This window comes from Rhinatrema bivittatum, chromosome 3, assembly GCF_901001135.1.
Source record: "Rhinatrema bivittatum chromosome 3, aRhiBiv1.1, whole genome shotgun sequence".
Classification (NCBI taxonomy): domain Eukaryota; kingdom Metazoa; phylum Chordata; class Amphibia; order Gymnophiona; family Rhinatrematidae; genus Rhinatrema; species Rhinatrema bivittatum.
Genome location: NC_042617.1, coordinates 225,630,220 through 225,645,341, shown reverse-complemented (window position 1 = coordinate 225,645,341; position 15,122 = coordinate 225,630,220). Strand labels below are relative to the sequence as shown.

The 15,122-nt window shown below is 43.1% G+C and overlaps 1 protein-coding gene across 1 annotated transcript in view; it reads right to left on the bottom strand.

The window, feature by feature from the left end:
• The window catches only part of LOC115087279 (lysosomal-trafficking regulator-like), a 1,534,685-nt gene that overhangs the window by 222,738 nt on the left and 1,296,825 nt on the right, over positions 1 to 15,122 (bottom strand). Inside the window, 1 exon segment of the mRNA XM_029594260.1 lies at positions 584 to 801. Coding sequence (XP_029450120.1) covers positions 584 to 801 — 218 coding nt within the window.

Below are 15,122 nucleotides of genomic sequence, written 5' to 3'. Positions count from 1 at the left end.
TGGACCCTCTGTCTGACCCAGTATGACAACGTCTTGTGTTCTTGAGTCTTCTAGTATAGTAGCCCTCAAACACAGTTTGGGAGCCACTATAATAAAACCTGGATTAGCTGAAATTGTTCTAAATATGTCAAAACAATGACTAAGTGGAAAGTGGTAAAATAAAGGAGAAGCTAGGTTTGATTTGGGTCCTAAAGAATTTTTTTTTTTCGCAATTAACACATCTTGAAATAATTCATGATTGCTGGATTCAGCTCATAGCCATTCCATTCCTAGCATATGGAAAATAAAACATATGCTTTAATGAAAATTTCACATATTCTGTGAATTTACAATATTTTCTTCTCTAAACCTGGCACCTTACTCTTGTATTATTAAAAGTAAAATAGTTTAAAAGAAAAAAGATTAATGATTTAACTCAAAACTTTGGAGATTTTGTACGTATCTCATATAAGATGAGCTGCCTCAAGGTTTTAAATGAACCATAAACATTTTTCAGAAGACCATTTTCTTCTTTTTTAAAAGTGTTAGGATTTATATCAATTACGCTTTCATAAAAAGAAACTATTTTAAACAATGTACTCACAGCAGGATGAAAGACATTGATAGCTTGAACAGCAGATCTGCCTTTTTGCTTATATCCAAATACTAGATCAATCCATTGACAGATAGTCTGAGATACATAGTCAGATTCCAAGGCTTGTCGATGTATCAGGATAAAGAGGCGGGAATCATTTCGAGCCCACAAAGGGAGATTGACATGATTCACTCGACCACCATTTTGACGCACTCCAAAATCAAAACCTAGAAAAATATCATGATGGTTTTATGAATCAAAAATACTGCTGAGTTCTGTTAACATTTTACTGATACTTTCAAAATGTAAACTAAAAATATAGGGCCAGATTTTAAAAGGGTTACGCGCATAAGGTACACGCTTAACCCTTTAAAAACCCTCCTGCGCGCGCCGAGCCTATTTTGCATAGGCTCAACGGCGCGCGTAAGTCCCAGGGCTTGCAAAAAGGGGCGGTCAGGGGCGTGGCCAGGGTGCGCATTTTTCGTTCTGGGGCGTGTGAGCGGTCCGGGGGCATGGCCGAGTGCCCCGACACAGTGGCCTGTGTCGGGGCCTGCCGCGCCGGTGCGCGTAAGTTACTACTGCCCGGAGGCAGTAGTAACTTTTTTGATAAAGGTAGGGGGAAGGGTTAGATAGGGCCAGGAGGGTGGGTTAGGTAGGGGAAGGGAGGGGAAGGTGTGGAGGGGTGGAAGGAAAGTTCCCTCCGAGGCTGCTTCGATTTCGGAGCGGCCTCGGAGGGAACGGAGGCAGGCTGCGCGGCTCGGCGCATGCAGGCTGCCGATTTTGCGCAGCCTTTCGCGTGCCGACCCCGGATTTTATAAGATACGCGCGGCTACGTGCGTATCTTAGAAAATCCGGTGTACTTTTGTTCGCGCGCGTGTATGTTTTTAAAATCTACCTCTAACTGTATAAACACAGCATCAATATTTATATTAGTAAATCTGATTTCAATATTTACATCGATTGCACAAAACAGATATAGTGGCATATGGTCCAATTACATTCACAGACCTAACTGAGTAACTTCAGGGCATCTGAGAAGGAAGAAATTAACTAAAACTGTTGGAAACCAATTCAGAACCAAAAGCTTTAAAATGTAATTTTATTTACTAGGAGGCATCATAAATAAAGCATAATTATTTGTAAAGAATCTTTTTGGATGACAGCTATACCACGGGTTCAACAGGTAGGTCATGTGACTGACTCAAGCTGGTGATGATTTTTTTGGCACTTTCTAGTTAAGATTTTTAGGCATGTACAATATTTTCCAAAGTACAAGACCCACAGCAACTTAGTTTAGCAGTTAGCTAACTCTATAAAAAAATATGAGAGTTGATTGTGTGGCTCACTGCATTCCCTTTATCAGAAAACAAGTATGCAATTATGTTTTCTCTGATGACCAGTGATGCAATGAGCCAATCGCAACATAGGCACACATGACCAAAACAAATTAAACAAATGGCCCAATGAATGTACATCCCTATGAGCCATACACATTTGAGTAAGCATTGTAACGAATAGGAGAACAAGAAAAAACATTTTTGTGGAGGAAACCTTGCATTTTGTCTTTTTTTTCTATTTATCTTTTAATTGCAATAGAACATGTCGTCAAACATGTGACCCATGATGCAATTTTTAGTGGCCCTCTTGACTAGTTTCTAAAATAGCATTTCTGTTTTATCTTTGAATTCTCCTTAAAAATAGTTTATCAAATACAGCATGCTCATTTATTAATTTAATACCGCTTTCCTAGTCATAAGGCCATTCAAAGTGTTGAAAAGAAATGGACTAGGCACTACAATAAAACCTAAGTACGGTGGTATATATAGAATATTGGTATCTATAGAAAGGATAAGAACATTAAGCCTATACAATGCCGCCTCATGCTTGCATACAACCAGAATAGCACTAGTGTCAGTATTCGCCAATTACAGCTCACTGAGAAAGCAAATTTATCTAATGAAATAGCACGCAAGATACCATAAGGATTACTGTGTGACATAATGGTGCACAATGGTAGGGAACTGCATGACATGTAAAGATGCCAGTGAAATGAAAGATTCAATGAGCATAGAAAATTTCAAAGTCACTGAATGGATGAGAATTGTTTAATTGAATCTGAGAGAAAGTCAATCTGTTTAATTTGTAGTGCTTGGCTTGCTATTCTTAAATATTATAATTACAATAAAACCATGACAAACTTCACAAAGCAAGGTATTCAAAGTTTATTGATGAACAAAGTTGCAAATATGAGTTATAAGGTCACAACAAAATGTTAATTCTGAAAAAGGGAAATATAAATGAAAGTGATCTGGAGGACAGTTATGTTATTTGCAAAAAAACTGCATGTGCTGCAATAATGCTAGCAGCCGCAACCGTGCCCTCATCCCTTCCACCCGTACCCCCTTTTACCTTATTGAGCTTATTTATGCATACGTTCGTTAACAAAGAAACACTAATACCGTTATTAGAATAATAAGGCCGCAGCTTTATTTAACACATGATTAAAACCTAAAGAATTGGTGCCAGAGCTGGTATGTGTCTCCGCTGCTGTCCGCCGAGAGGACTAAGCAGGGCAGCCTTGCTCCATGGGCCCCCCTGACTTGTCCCCAAGCAAGGGGGCCCCGACCATCAGTGCATGTTGTGCCTCCTCTTGTGCCACCCAAGGCGCTGACTGGCTGCCATGCCATCCCGTGATGCCACCGGCACCACTTGTAAGATGCCCCACTGGCCCAGGTAACCACCAAGAACACAAGATAGGGCGGACCCTTGCCTACCTTGCCAGCGAGAGGTGAAAACGGGGCCACATGGCCTCCATTGCGGCCCTTTAAGGGGCCGTTGATGTCATCACTGTGCGTCGCCGTTCTTCCCCCTCACCCAGCCGGGGGAGGGGAGGAGTCGAGCCTTGCCGTGGCCCGCCATACTGCTGGCCATGCACTTGCCCCCCCCGCCCCCCCCCTCCCCGGATGCTCTCTCTTGTGCGGCGCTTCAGTTATGGTAGGCTCTGGCCTTGAAGGCTCAGGCCCACCTATAACTACTTTAAGATGATAAATTTGTGTAAAAAAAAAAGAAATACAGACCTAATATTAGTGAGACAATATTCAGTAGGCTGTTTGGTGGACAAGTTATCTGGCTAAAGGTAGCCAGATAACATCTTATATAGTTGAATATAGCTGGGTAGGTTTTTAAATTATCTGGCCTTGTGTAGCCAGATAATGTTCTACTTAACCGGATATTTTTAAAAGATATCCAGCTAAATAGTGCTGTAAAAACAAACAAACAAACAAAAAAAGAAACGAATGGGCCAGCAACCCAATCCCCTTCCTTCCAAGGGTTGCCAACTTTCAACTGTCAAATTTCTGAACAATTGGCGATACTATTTAGTATCGTTACTGTTGGAGTTTATGCACATGCAACTTATTGATATTCTTCTCCGTTAGAAATATAGAATATAATAGCAGATAAGGCTTCATCTAGTGTTCTCAGTTTACTTTCTGTTACAGTGCCATAGACCCCAGGTGATCTCTGATTTTCCCCTCACTTCTTTACAATTAATGATCCTCTTACTTGTCCCATGCTTTCTTGAACTCTTAGGGGTAGATTTTCAAAGGGTTGTGCGCGTAAGATATGCTCACAACCCCCGAAAACCTCCTCCTGCCTCCCCCTGCGCGCGCTAAGCCTATCTTGCATAGGCTCGGCGGCGCCCACAATCCCCGGGGCTTGGAAAAATGGGCGTTCCGGGGGCGGGGCCGTGGGCGGGGCGCCGGCCCAGGGGTGGGACCGAGGCCTCCGGAACAGCCACTGGCCCGGGGGATGGAGAGCCAGCGTGCGCAAGTTACGCCTGCCCGGAGGCAGGCGTAACTTCTTCGACAAAGGTCAGGAGGGGGTTTTAGTTAGAGCTGGGGGGCGGGTTAGATAGGGGAAGAGAGGGGAAGGTGGGGGAGGGGGCGTGTATTTTTTTGCATTGGCCCCTATGTGTGGCTTAAGGTGGAGCAGGCTAAATGCATGGTACTGGGCTTTTAAAAAGGATCTATCATATACTCCTTTACACCATTGCATACTGAATACAGTGTAACTACCAAAGCATACAACTGATGCTAACCTGCAGCTGGAGTGATAAATTCAGGACACTTCAGAACATTTTAGCCATTCCATTTTTTTTTTTCAGGGACAGTACCTCAAAATTCTGTTCAGTTCAGAAAAAATCAGGACAGCTGGCAAGCCTATTCATTTCTCCAAAACATCAAACATGACCCTGTCAGGCCATGTTGTTTATACCTTCCCAACCTTAAAAAATAGTTGTACACTGCAGGGTTTGCAGGCCTGGTGTTTGTCACGAAGATCATGCTCTCCCCTTTTCCCTCCCCAGCCACTACAGTGTCAATATCGGAGGCCACGCCCTCATCCCCTCCGATATCTGAGAGTCACTGCCAGGAGCAAGGGACCCACTTCCTCGCTCCTGCACTTCCAACCCTGCTTTAACAGAGGCACCAGGAGTGAGGATGCGGATCCCTTGCTCCTGGCAGGGACTTTCAGGTATCAGGGGTAGGGTGGAAGGAGATGGGGGTGTGGTCTTCGATATCGGCACTGTGAGTAATTTTTGAGTTATGAATTTAAATGGCTTTTGAACATGGACCTCAGTATGAACAGAAAATAAGAAAACAATTTTATAATTTCAGTCTTTCTTTTTAAGCTGATAATGTTTATAACATCAGTTTGTCTTGAAACACATTTGCTGAGTAAAATTAAATTGCAATAATATGTAATATGTTGTTTACTACTATTGGGGTGAATTTTCAAAGACTTAAGTGGTGTTTGTGAATATAAAATTGCAGTGGGTTGTTCTAGGCCATCTGGGGCCACTAGTATAGGCATGAGATCAACTCCACAGTTTTCCAGACTCCCTGGTGCCCGCCAAGCCTAGACTAGTGGTCTCAGTTGAGGACTTTCTCTCTAAGGCACGTAGGTATTATCATCTTGCCAACAGGAACAGAGAAGGAGGCTGTAGTGAGGAACTTGGCTGGGTCTAAGATGAACTGTGGTGTGGTGGCAGTTTCAGAGAAGTGAGATAGTGCATCTGCCCTGGTATTCTCAGCAGGACAAAAGACTTTGTGGAAATTGAATCTGCTGAAGAATAAATACTGCTGAGCCTGGTGAGGATTGAGCCTCTTGGAGATAGAAAATATTTTTGTGATTGATCATAAGAGTGAAGGGATATTTGGCTCCCTCCAAGAGATGTTGCCACTCTTCAAGAGCGAGTTTGATAGCCAGAAGCTCCTGGTCCCCAATGTTATAATTTTTCTTGGTGGGCAAGAATCTTCTGGAGAAGGAATAGGGATGAAGTTTGCGATCAGATGCTGCCTATGAAAGAACTGGTCTGGCTTCAATGGAAAAAGTGTCCACCTTGAGGAAGAAGGACCTATCTGGGCCCAGGTGCTGATGGAAGGATGCAGATTTGAAGACTCCTTTCAGTTGCTCAAAGGTACGGACTGTGTCCTTTGGCCAGTCTTTAGGGAATGCCCCTTTGCGGGTCAGGGCTGTGAGTGGGGCCGTAAACGAAGAATAATAGGGAATGAATTTGCAATAGTAATTCACAAACCCCAAGAATTATTGTAGAACTTTAAGTCCCATGGTTCGGGGCAAATCTGTGATGGCTTGACAGGGTCTATCTTCAGGCCTTCAGCTGAGATGATATAGCCTAAAAATGGTAATTCTGACTGTTCAAATGAACATTTTTCCACTTTTGCAAATAGCTTGTTTTTGTGAAACTGCTGGAGGACCATCCTTATTTGTGAATGGTGCTGTGCGAGAGTCTGAGAGAAGATTAGGACTGAATGTGCTGAGTTGTGCACACTATTGAAAATTACTCTTATGTCTTATTAATGGTCTGCTTTTATTGTTTTTATAGTGCTGCCCACCAAGTGAAGTGTTTATTCTTTTCTTTTTTAATTTTTTGGCTTGGCAATTTCCTCCTTCCTTTTTGGATTTCCAACTCAACTGAATTGGCCTCTATCGAGTTATGGAGCAATAAGCTTCATGTGCAACAGCCCATGGATTTTTTCCCCTTTTTTTTATATCGTCCTCCCAAATCAGCCCAGTCATTACAGGAAAAGTCCTCAACAAAAGGCCACAAACTGCAGTTTCCTCTAGATGTCAGTCATTCAAAGTTTCTGGAGAAAAGTCTACCGTTCTCCTAATAGTGTTGTGGGTTTCCAGATCCCATTTTCTCCGCTTGTGGCCCTTTTTGGGATTTTCCCCCGACACATCAAAGGCACGAAGGGAGAGCTTCTTTGGATCACCAAAGTCTACCTGCTAGCTTGTAAAGCTATACTGGTGGTCTGGAGGTCACCGGAGGGACCTTCCCTCACACAGTGGCGCTCGTCTATTATCAATCTCCTAACCATGGAAACTCTGGCAAGTAGCCATCTATCAATCCGGACTCGGAGAGCTATAAATGCAGTTTGGCTCCCGTTCATCCATACTCTACCACAAGACACGAAAAGTCTCTTTCTTAACCGTAGGAACGTATGATGTTGGAATTTCACGGTGTTCTACTATTACTCTATTGACATTGTTGTTTTGAATGTTTACAAAGGTACCCTTGGTGCACGGGGGGGGGGGGGGGGTGGAGACGGACGGACAGGGGATGGCCCACTGGGGCACAAAGGGTGGAAAGGTTGATCTTAAAAGCTTAAGAGTATATGGTATGTAACAGACAACATTATGTACCATATATTATGCTTTGTTGCTGTTATGATTTTATATCAAATAATTAAAAAACAGATTTACCATAAATAAATAATATTTCATTGGGAATAGCCAGCATGGATTTAAAAAAAGGGAGGTCATGCCTTACTATTCTATTAGAATTCTTTGAAAGTGTAAATAAGCATGTGGACAAAGGTGAGATGATCGATATGGATTTTCAGAAAGTGTTTGATAAATCCTTCATGAAAGACTACTTCAAAAATTAAGAAGTCATGGGTAGGAGTTGATGTCTTCTTGTGAATTGGTAACTGGTTCAAAAATATCCATAGCTCAGAGGTGTTTTCAGTGAGTGCTCAAATTAAAAACACTAGGTAAACATTAATCAGAAAGGCTAAGAGAGAATTTGAAAAGAAGCTGGCCATAGAGACAAATCTAATTCTTAACTTTTTAAAATATATCCGAAGCAGGAAGCCTGTGAGGGAGTTGGTTGGACTGTTAGATGATCGAGGGGTTAAAGGGGCACTTAGGGAGGATGAGGCCATTGCGAAAGATTCATTAGTAAACAATGAAGTAAATAATTAATGTAATCTGTTAGGGAGATACCTGTTTTGGAAACATTTTGAAAGGGTGAAGATTCAGATGAACTCAACCAAATCAAGGTGAACCTGGAAAATGTAGTAAAATATTAATGATGGCAGAAAAGGACAGAATGGCCCATCAAAACCACCCAGCAAGCTCCTTAAGGCAGTAACTGCCACTCTGTGTGGGCCACGCCCATGTTTCTCTTAAGGGCGGTAACAGTCACTCCATGCAGTTATCTCCATCCCCATTCTGCCAGCAACAGTTTTTACTGGGTGATGAGCTTTCTTGAAAATTCGAACAGTGCTGCTTGACGTGCTTTTCTTATGGACTTAGCCTTAGAATCAATCCTGTGCTTTTTCTCTTATGTCTGCATTTCAGTACCCGAGACAGTAGAAGTCGGTACCCTCTTTGTTGTTATCTGAATCTAATTCCCCTTTTCACCCCTGCCGTTGAAACAGGGAGCAATGTTGCAATTGCATTAAAAGCATCAAGGCTTATTGGTTAAGGATAGTAATCTCCATGTCTTCTGCTAAGGGTAGTAACTATGGCACAGCAAGTTACCCCATGCACGCTTTCTTCATTTCCTTTAAGAGTTGGTTGTAGAAGCAGTTATGTGCTTTTTTCCTTATGTCTGCATATCAGTACCCCAGACCACAGAAATAGGGCACCTCAGTTGTTGCTTGAATCCAATTCCTCTTTTCCCCTCTGCCACCTAAGAAGGGAGCAATGTTGCAAATGCATTAAAAGCATCAAGGCTTATTGGTTAAGGGTAGTATTCACCATGCCTTCTGCTAAGGGTAATAATTGCCTCTTCAGCAAGTTACCCCCTGCATGATTTTCTTCATTTCCGTCCTCAAGCCTGGAGAGCTCCACAGAGTTTATCCCATGCCCCTTTGAATTCTTTGACTGTTTTCATCTTCACCATCTCCTCTGGAAGGGTATTCCAGGCATCTACCACCTTCTCTGTGAAGAAATATTTCCTGACGTTAGTTCTGAGTCATCCCACCTGGAGTTTCATTTTGTGATCCCTAGTTCTATTGTTTTCTTTCCAACAGAAAAAGGTCTGAAGTATATGCATCATTAAGATCTGATATGGTCATCTAACCATGAAGGTCGGTATAGAAAAGTGTTAAATAAATAAATAAATAAATTAAAACCTTTTAGGTATCTGAAGGTCTGTTTCATATCTCCCCTGCACCTCCTCTCTTCCAGAGTATACATATTCAGATCCTTCAGCCTCTCCTCATAAGTCTTCTGATACAGGCCCCTCACCATTTTGGTAACCTTTCCATGGAACTGCCTCCATCTTGTCTCTACAGAACTGAAAACGGTACTCCAGGTAAGGCCTTACCAGGGACCTGCACAAGGGCATTATCACCTCCTTTTTCTTACTGGTTATTACTCTCTATATGCAGCCCAACATTCTTCTGGCTTTTGCTATCACCTTGTCATATTGTTTTGCCATCTTCAGATCATCAGACACCTTTACCCAAGATCTCTCTCTCAGTTGTGCATATCAATCTTTCCCCCCCCCCCCCCTTACCCCAAGATCTCTCTCTTAGTCGTGCATATCATTCTTTCACCCCCCCCCTCCCCCGGTCACATACAGCTGTTAGATTACCACATCCCAGATGCATGACTGCACTTCTTGGCATTGAATCCCAGGTGCCAAATATTCAACCACTCTTGAAGCTTTCTTAAATCATTTTTCATTCTCTTTATTCCTTCAGGTGTGTTCAACTCTGTTGCAAATCTTAGTATCATCCACAAACAGACAAACTTTACCTTCTGCAATGCTGCTCAGAAATATATTAAACAGAACTGGTCCCAACACTGATCCCTGTGGTACTCAACATGGTTCTTTCTTCAGAGTAGGTTCCATTTACCAATACATGCTGTCTCCTTTTAGTCAACCAGTTTGTAATCCATGCCACTACCTTGACGCTCACTCCAAGCTTCTCATTTTATTCACAAGCCTCCTATGTGGTACCACATCAAAAGCTTTGCTGAAATCCAAGTAGATCACATTGAGCACTCCTCCTGAATCCCAATTCTCTAGTCAGCTAATAAAAAAAAAAAATCACTTAGATTTGTCTGACAGAACCTTCCCCAGGTGAATCCATGCTGCCTCAGGTCCAGCAATCCACCAGACTGTAGATAGTGATCTATCCTTTCCTTCAGCAGAGTCTCTATTAATTTTCCTACCACCAAGGTGAGGCTATGCAGCCTTTAGTTTCCAGCCTCCTCTCTGCTCTCACTCTTGTGAAGCAGGACCACCATCGCTCTTCTCCATTCCCACAGCACCTCTCTTGTTTCCAGGGATCTATTGAACAGGTTCTTCAGTAGACCTGCCAGCACATCTCTGAGCTCTCTCAATATTCTGGTATGTATTTCATCCATCCCCATGGCCTTTGTCCACCTTCGGTTTGACTAACTCTTCCCATAGACGCTCTTCTGTAAACGGAGTTTTGTTTACCCCATTCCCATCTACTAGCTTGACAATCAGCAATGGCCCTTCTCCAGGGTCTTCTTTAGTGAACACTGAACTGCAGTATTTAATATTTCTGCCATTTCTTCGTCTCTCTCCATACATTTCTCATTGTCACCTTTCAGTTTCACTATAACTTTTCCGGACACCCTTCTTTCTGTGATATATATGAAAAATGGTTTGTCACCTCACTTTAGCTCTTTGGCAATCTTTTCTTCTGCTTTACTTTTTACTTTCCTTATTTCTTTCTTCATCTCCCTCAGTTGAAACAGATATTCTTCCCTGTGTTCCCCTTTCTGGGATCCTTTATATTTCTTGAATGTTTTTCTTTTTGCCTTTACTTTTTCAGCTACCTCCTAAGAGAACTAGATCGGTTTCTTTTTCCTCTTACTCTTATTTACTTTTTTTTTACATATAGATTTGATTCCTTGGTAATAACTCCTTTTAAATTGGCCCACTGTTGTTCCACCTTGCCTATTATCTTCCTGTCTTCTTCCAGGTATGTCCCCATTTTGACAAAGTCCATATTTATGAAATTCAAAACTCAGGTCTTCGTGTGACTTCTTTGAATCCTACTGGCAATATTGAACCATACTGTCTGATGATCATTGATGCTCAGGTGAGCCCCTCCCTGAACATAAGAGACATTAGTGAGCACTAGATCAAGTATCACACCTTCCTCATGAGTTCCATTACCATTTGTTTGAGCAGAGCCACTTGAAGGGCATCCAATATCTCTCTACTTCTTGTAGATTCTGAAGAAGGTATACTCCAATCCACATCCGGCAGATTAATATCTTCCATGAGCAACTTTTTTCACTCCTTTCCCACTTTTTGGATCTCTTCTATGAGTTCTCTGTCCAGTCATTCTGTCTGAGTCAGTGTCCTGTAGATCACACCAGTAAAACTGGAAGCAATATCTTTTTTTAGGATGGTCCATAATGCTTCTTCTCAAACCCAAGTCCTTTGCAATTCAGTTGCTTGGATATTTTTTTTCTATAACTGAAGAGCAGCAAATCACCCACACCAGAGAATATACACCCCAGGGTTTTGAAAGAAGTAAAAAAAAAAATAATTCAGATCTATTACTAGTAATTTGTAGCCAATCATTAAAATTGTCTATTGTATCTGAAGACTGGAATGTGGCCATTGCAACCCTGAGCTTTAAAATTGGCTGCAGGATAATCCAGGAAACTATACAACGGTAAGTATGACTTCACAGCCAGGTAAAATCATGGAAAGTATTCTAAAGAGCAAAATCATAGAACATATAGATAGACATGATTTAATGGCACGCAGTCAGCATGGATTTACCCAAGGGAAGTCTTGTCTCACAAATCTGCTATATCTATCTATCTATTGGCTGCTTTGGGCTGTTCAATAACAACAACCAGCAAGGGAGGTTCAAACATCTCCCAGGGAAGTGTCTACACTGGAGCCAGAGCTGCTATCCCGCCAGTGGCACGGCCCGGGCACAGCAGGGCTTGCCATGCAAGAGGGCATACCTGTGGTACAAGGAGCACATCTTTCATCCACAAACCACATTGCTGGGCATGCCAGAGAAACATGTGGCTACCAGAGTTTACTTCATCTCTCAGGCTATCATGGAATTATATCAAGAACTCAGAGGGGATCTGTATCCAGTCAAGGAAAGTTCCCACACTATTCCGGGCCTCACCACATTATTGTGCACCCTGCATCTGGTTCCTTCCAAACAACAGTCGGGGGTTGTCAGGGGAATGTTCCAAACCTATTTTCCTGTTGTCTGGGCCACGTCATAACAGCTGCACATTGCCACATTAATCGGTACATAATATTCCCTTGTGAAAGGCAAGACTTCCTGAACTGAGGATTTTATGCCACTGACACTTTCCTAATGTTCTGGGAGCTACTGACTGCATTCACGAAGCCATCATTCCGCCCTGCAGCAGGGAGTAGATCTACCTTAGCAGACATCTCTTCCATTCCATCAACATGCAAGTGGTCTGTGACACTCAAATGCACATCCTCGACATGGTCACAAGGTACCTGGGAACTGCACACGATTCCTTTATACTTAGGCAATATGGCCTGTTTGAAGGTTTTAAAGATGGCCTTTGTGGTGACAGTTGGCTCGTTCTTTCTATAGTCCTACTCTGGCTATGTGTTTACAGCAAATGGCACTGACATGTGGGGCTGTCGGGGATGTGACTGCATCGGTTATGTGAGAAGTGGCTTGTACATTTCGGTCTACAAGGGCCCAGCTTTCTCTCCATGCTGGAGAGGCCTGCTGATGTTATGGACACAAACAATGCACTTGCTGCAAAGTTTTGTGTGTGACCAGGCATTACAGACTTTCAACATCTTTACTTTAAGCAAGTGGCTATTCAAATCCTCCCTGTTAGAGCTGTTCAAATGTCACTTGTCAACCACAACCTTTTTTGTGTTTACAGTACAGGGACTATGAGGTTAGGTGTGCCCTGTTAGTGCTTTGTTAGCCAGGATGTCAGCCAAAAGAAGCTGGGGCTGTGCCTTTTGGCATTATCATAGTCACTGTGTCATATCAGACAAATGTGTATCTCTGGAGGACATATTGTAGAACAGCCAGGGACATGCACAATCATATCACCAGGTTGATGTCTTTCTGCAGTGACAAGTGTGGTAGCAGTAATGTACAGCTTCAGTTTTAGAGGAGTACTAGAAATGGATAGAGATAGCTTGGTTATGAGGGACATGGACACACTTTGTAGAAACCCCACATGAAGTGTTCCATTCAGGATGTTCTGACACAGTATAAGCAAGTGCTATTACCTTCATATAGTGTCACTGCAAAAGGTGACATGGATCTTGGGTTTGGAATGAGCCTTTTAAGACTCATATCGAACTAGAGCTTAGCTTCTAGTTTATTATAGCATGTTGTGGATTGGCAGTGATAGCACAAAATCATGGTGGTGTGAATGATGCATAATTAAATTCTGGATTTTGGTGAAAGCTAGCCGTGTTTAAAAAAGGTTTGGTCAAGTTCCTGGAGGAAAAGTCCATTAATCATTATTAAGATAGAGTTGCAGAAATCCATTGCTTATTCTTGGGATAAGCAGCTTGGTATCTATCTACTCCTTGGGATTCTGCCAGGTACTTGTGACCTGGCTTGGCCACTGTTGGAAACAGGATACTGGGCTTGATGGAACTTTGGTCTGACACAGTATGGCAAATCTTATGTTTTATGGATATGGCCTGGGCAATGGGGTGCCAGATCTGTCCCTTAGCTGCCCTGGATGTCTTCACCGCAAAGCTCCCTAAGAGTATGCTGTAGTTCTCGAGGATCCTGGCGATCAGCATCTCATTGTCCTCAATGCTGAACTTATGTGCGCAAAGCTGATTCTGCCCTGCTGCCTGATGATTGGGTTGTCATTTCCACTTCCAGAAAGGTGTCACTATCCTCACTCTTGCTCCCCTCCTGCACCTGCCCTGCCAATTGCCCCCCCACCCCTTTCTGTCTACCCCTAGACTGCCATCCTCCTCCCACCACTCGCCTGTCTATGCCCTTCCCCCACCTCAACCTATCCCTTCCATCCTCGCTATCTCTACTCTTGTCCCTACTCCTACTCCTCCTACTACTTCTGCCCTCCTCTCCTACCTCCCCCTTCCTCTCCTCATGCCTCTCATGCTCCATCCTCTCCAGAACGTCAATCTTCACCACCCCTTACCACCAATACAACCACTACTATTCCTCACCACCACCACTCTTCCACCATCACACAAAGACAAACTGGCACACTTCACAAACAAACAAAACCTTCCACACAAAACCTTCCATAAAGAGAAGGGAAAAAAGTAAAGGTAAACCGATAACAGAAAACAACAGGAATACACTCAGAAATCGCTAGCTAAACTACTCTAACCATCATCCAACAACTCACCTTCTCTCTTCTCTCTCCGCCTGACACAACCTCAAAAAGGCAGCTGCAGGAAGCTGGTGTATATATATATATATATATATATATATATATATATATAAACAAAGAAAATAATCTACAATGCATAAAATGGTGCACTATGCATTACAGCAGTATTTTAGAAATTTTCCTAACCATGCCCCTTTTTTTATTGCAGACAGTAACACGCCATATTTCTTCTGCTTTATTCATAGCAATTTGATGACTCTAGGCCTTAGATGGTAAGCCCTTTGGGGATAGGGAAATACCTACAGTACCTGAATGTAATCTGCTTTCAAGTGTCAAAAAACAGAATAAATAAATAAATTAAGAAAAGAGCTCTGTCTACTGTGTGTCCATTTAGAAACATCGGGGAAAATAAGTGGGTATTTTGCCCATGAACAAGCATTCTTCTTATTAAAACATATCCTCATAATTTAATTTCTGTCAACCTCCAACATGCAAAAGATCAAAAGAGTAGCTTGGTCATGTTGTGCTCAGGCTTGTGGACCCTTGGCCGACGAGAGGGTGGTATACCTGTCGGAGGGTCCGTAGGCTCTCTCGTCGGGTGGCGAGGCAGAACAGGAGGCAGGACCAGCTGACCCTTGGCACTGGAGACTGAGGCGAACACGGAGGCGATGACGAGATGAGATAAGGCGCTGTGTCTTCACCACTGGTGGTCTGCGGTCCCCCCGGGAGGAGCCCGTAGGGACCCGACCACTGGGACTTAGGTGGACCTAGGGAGGTCAGGGTAACGGTGCAAAGGCCAACTGGAGCTTCGCCCTGGAAGCCCGCGGTCCCCCCAGGAGGAGCCCATAGGGACCTGGGCCGCTGGGACTTAGGTGGGCCCTTGGAGACG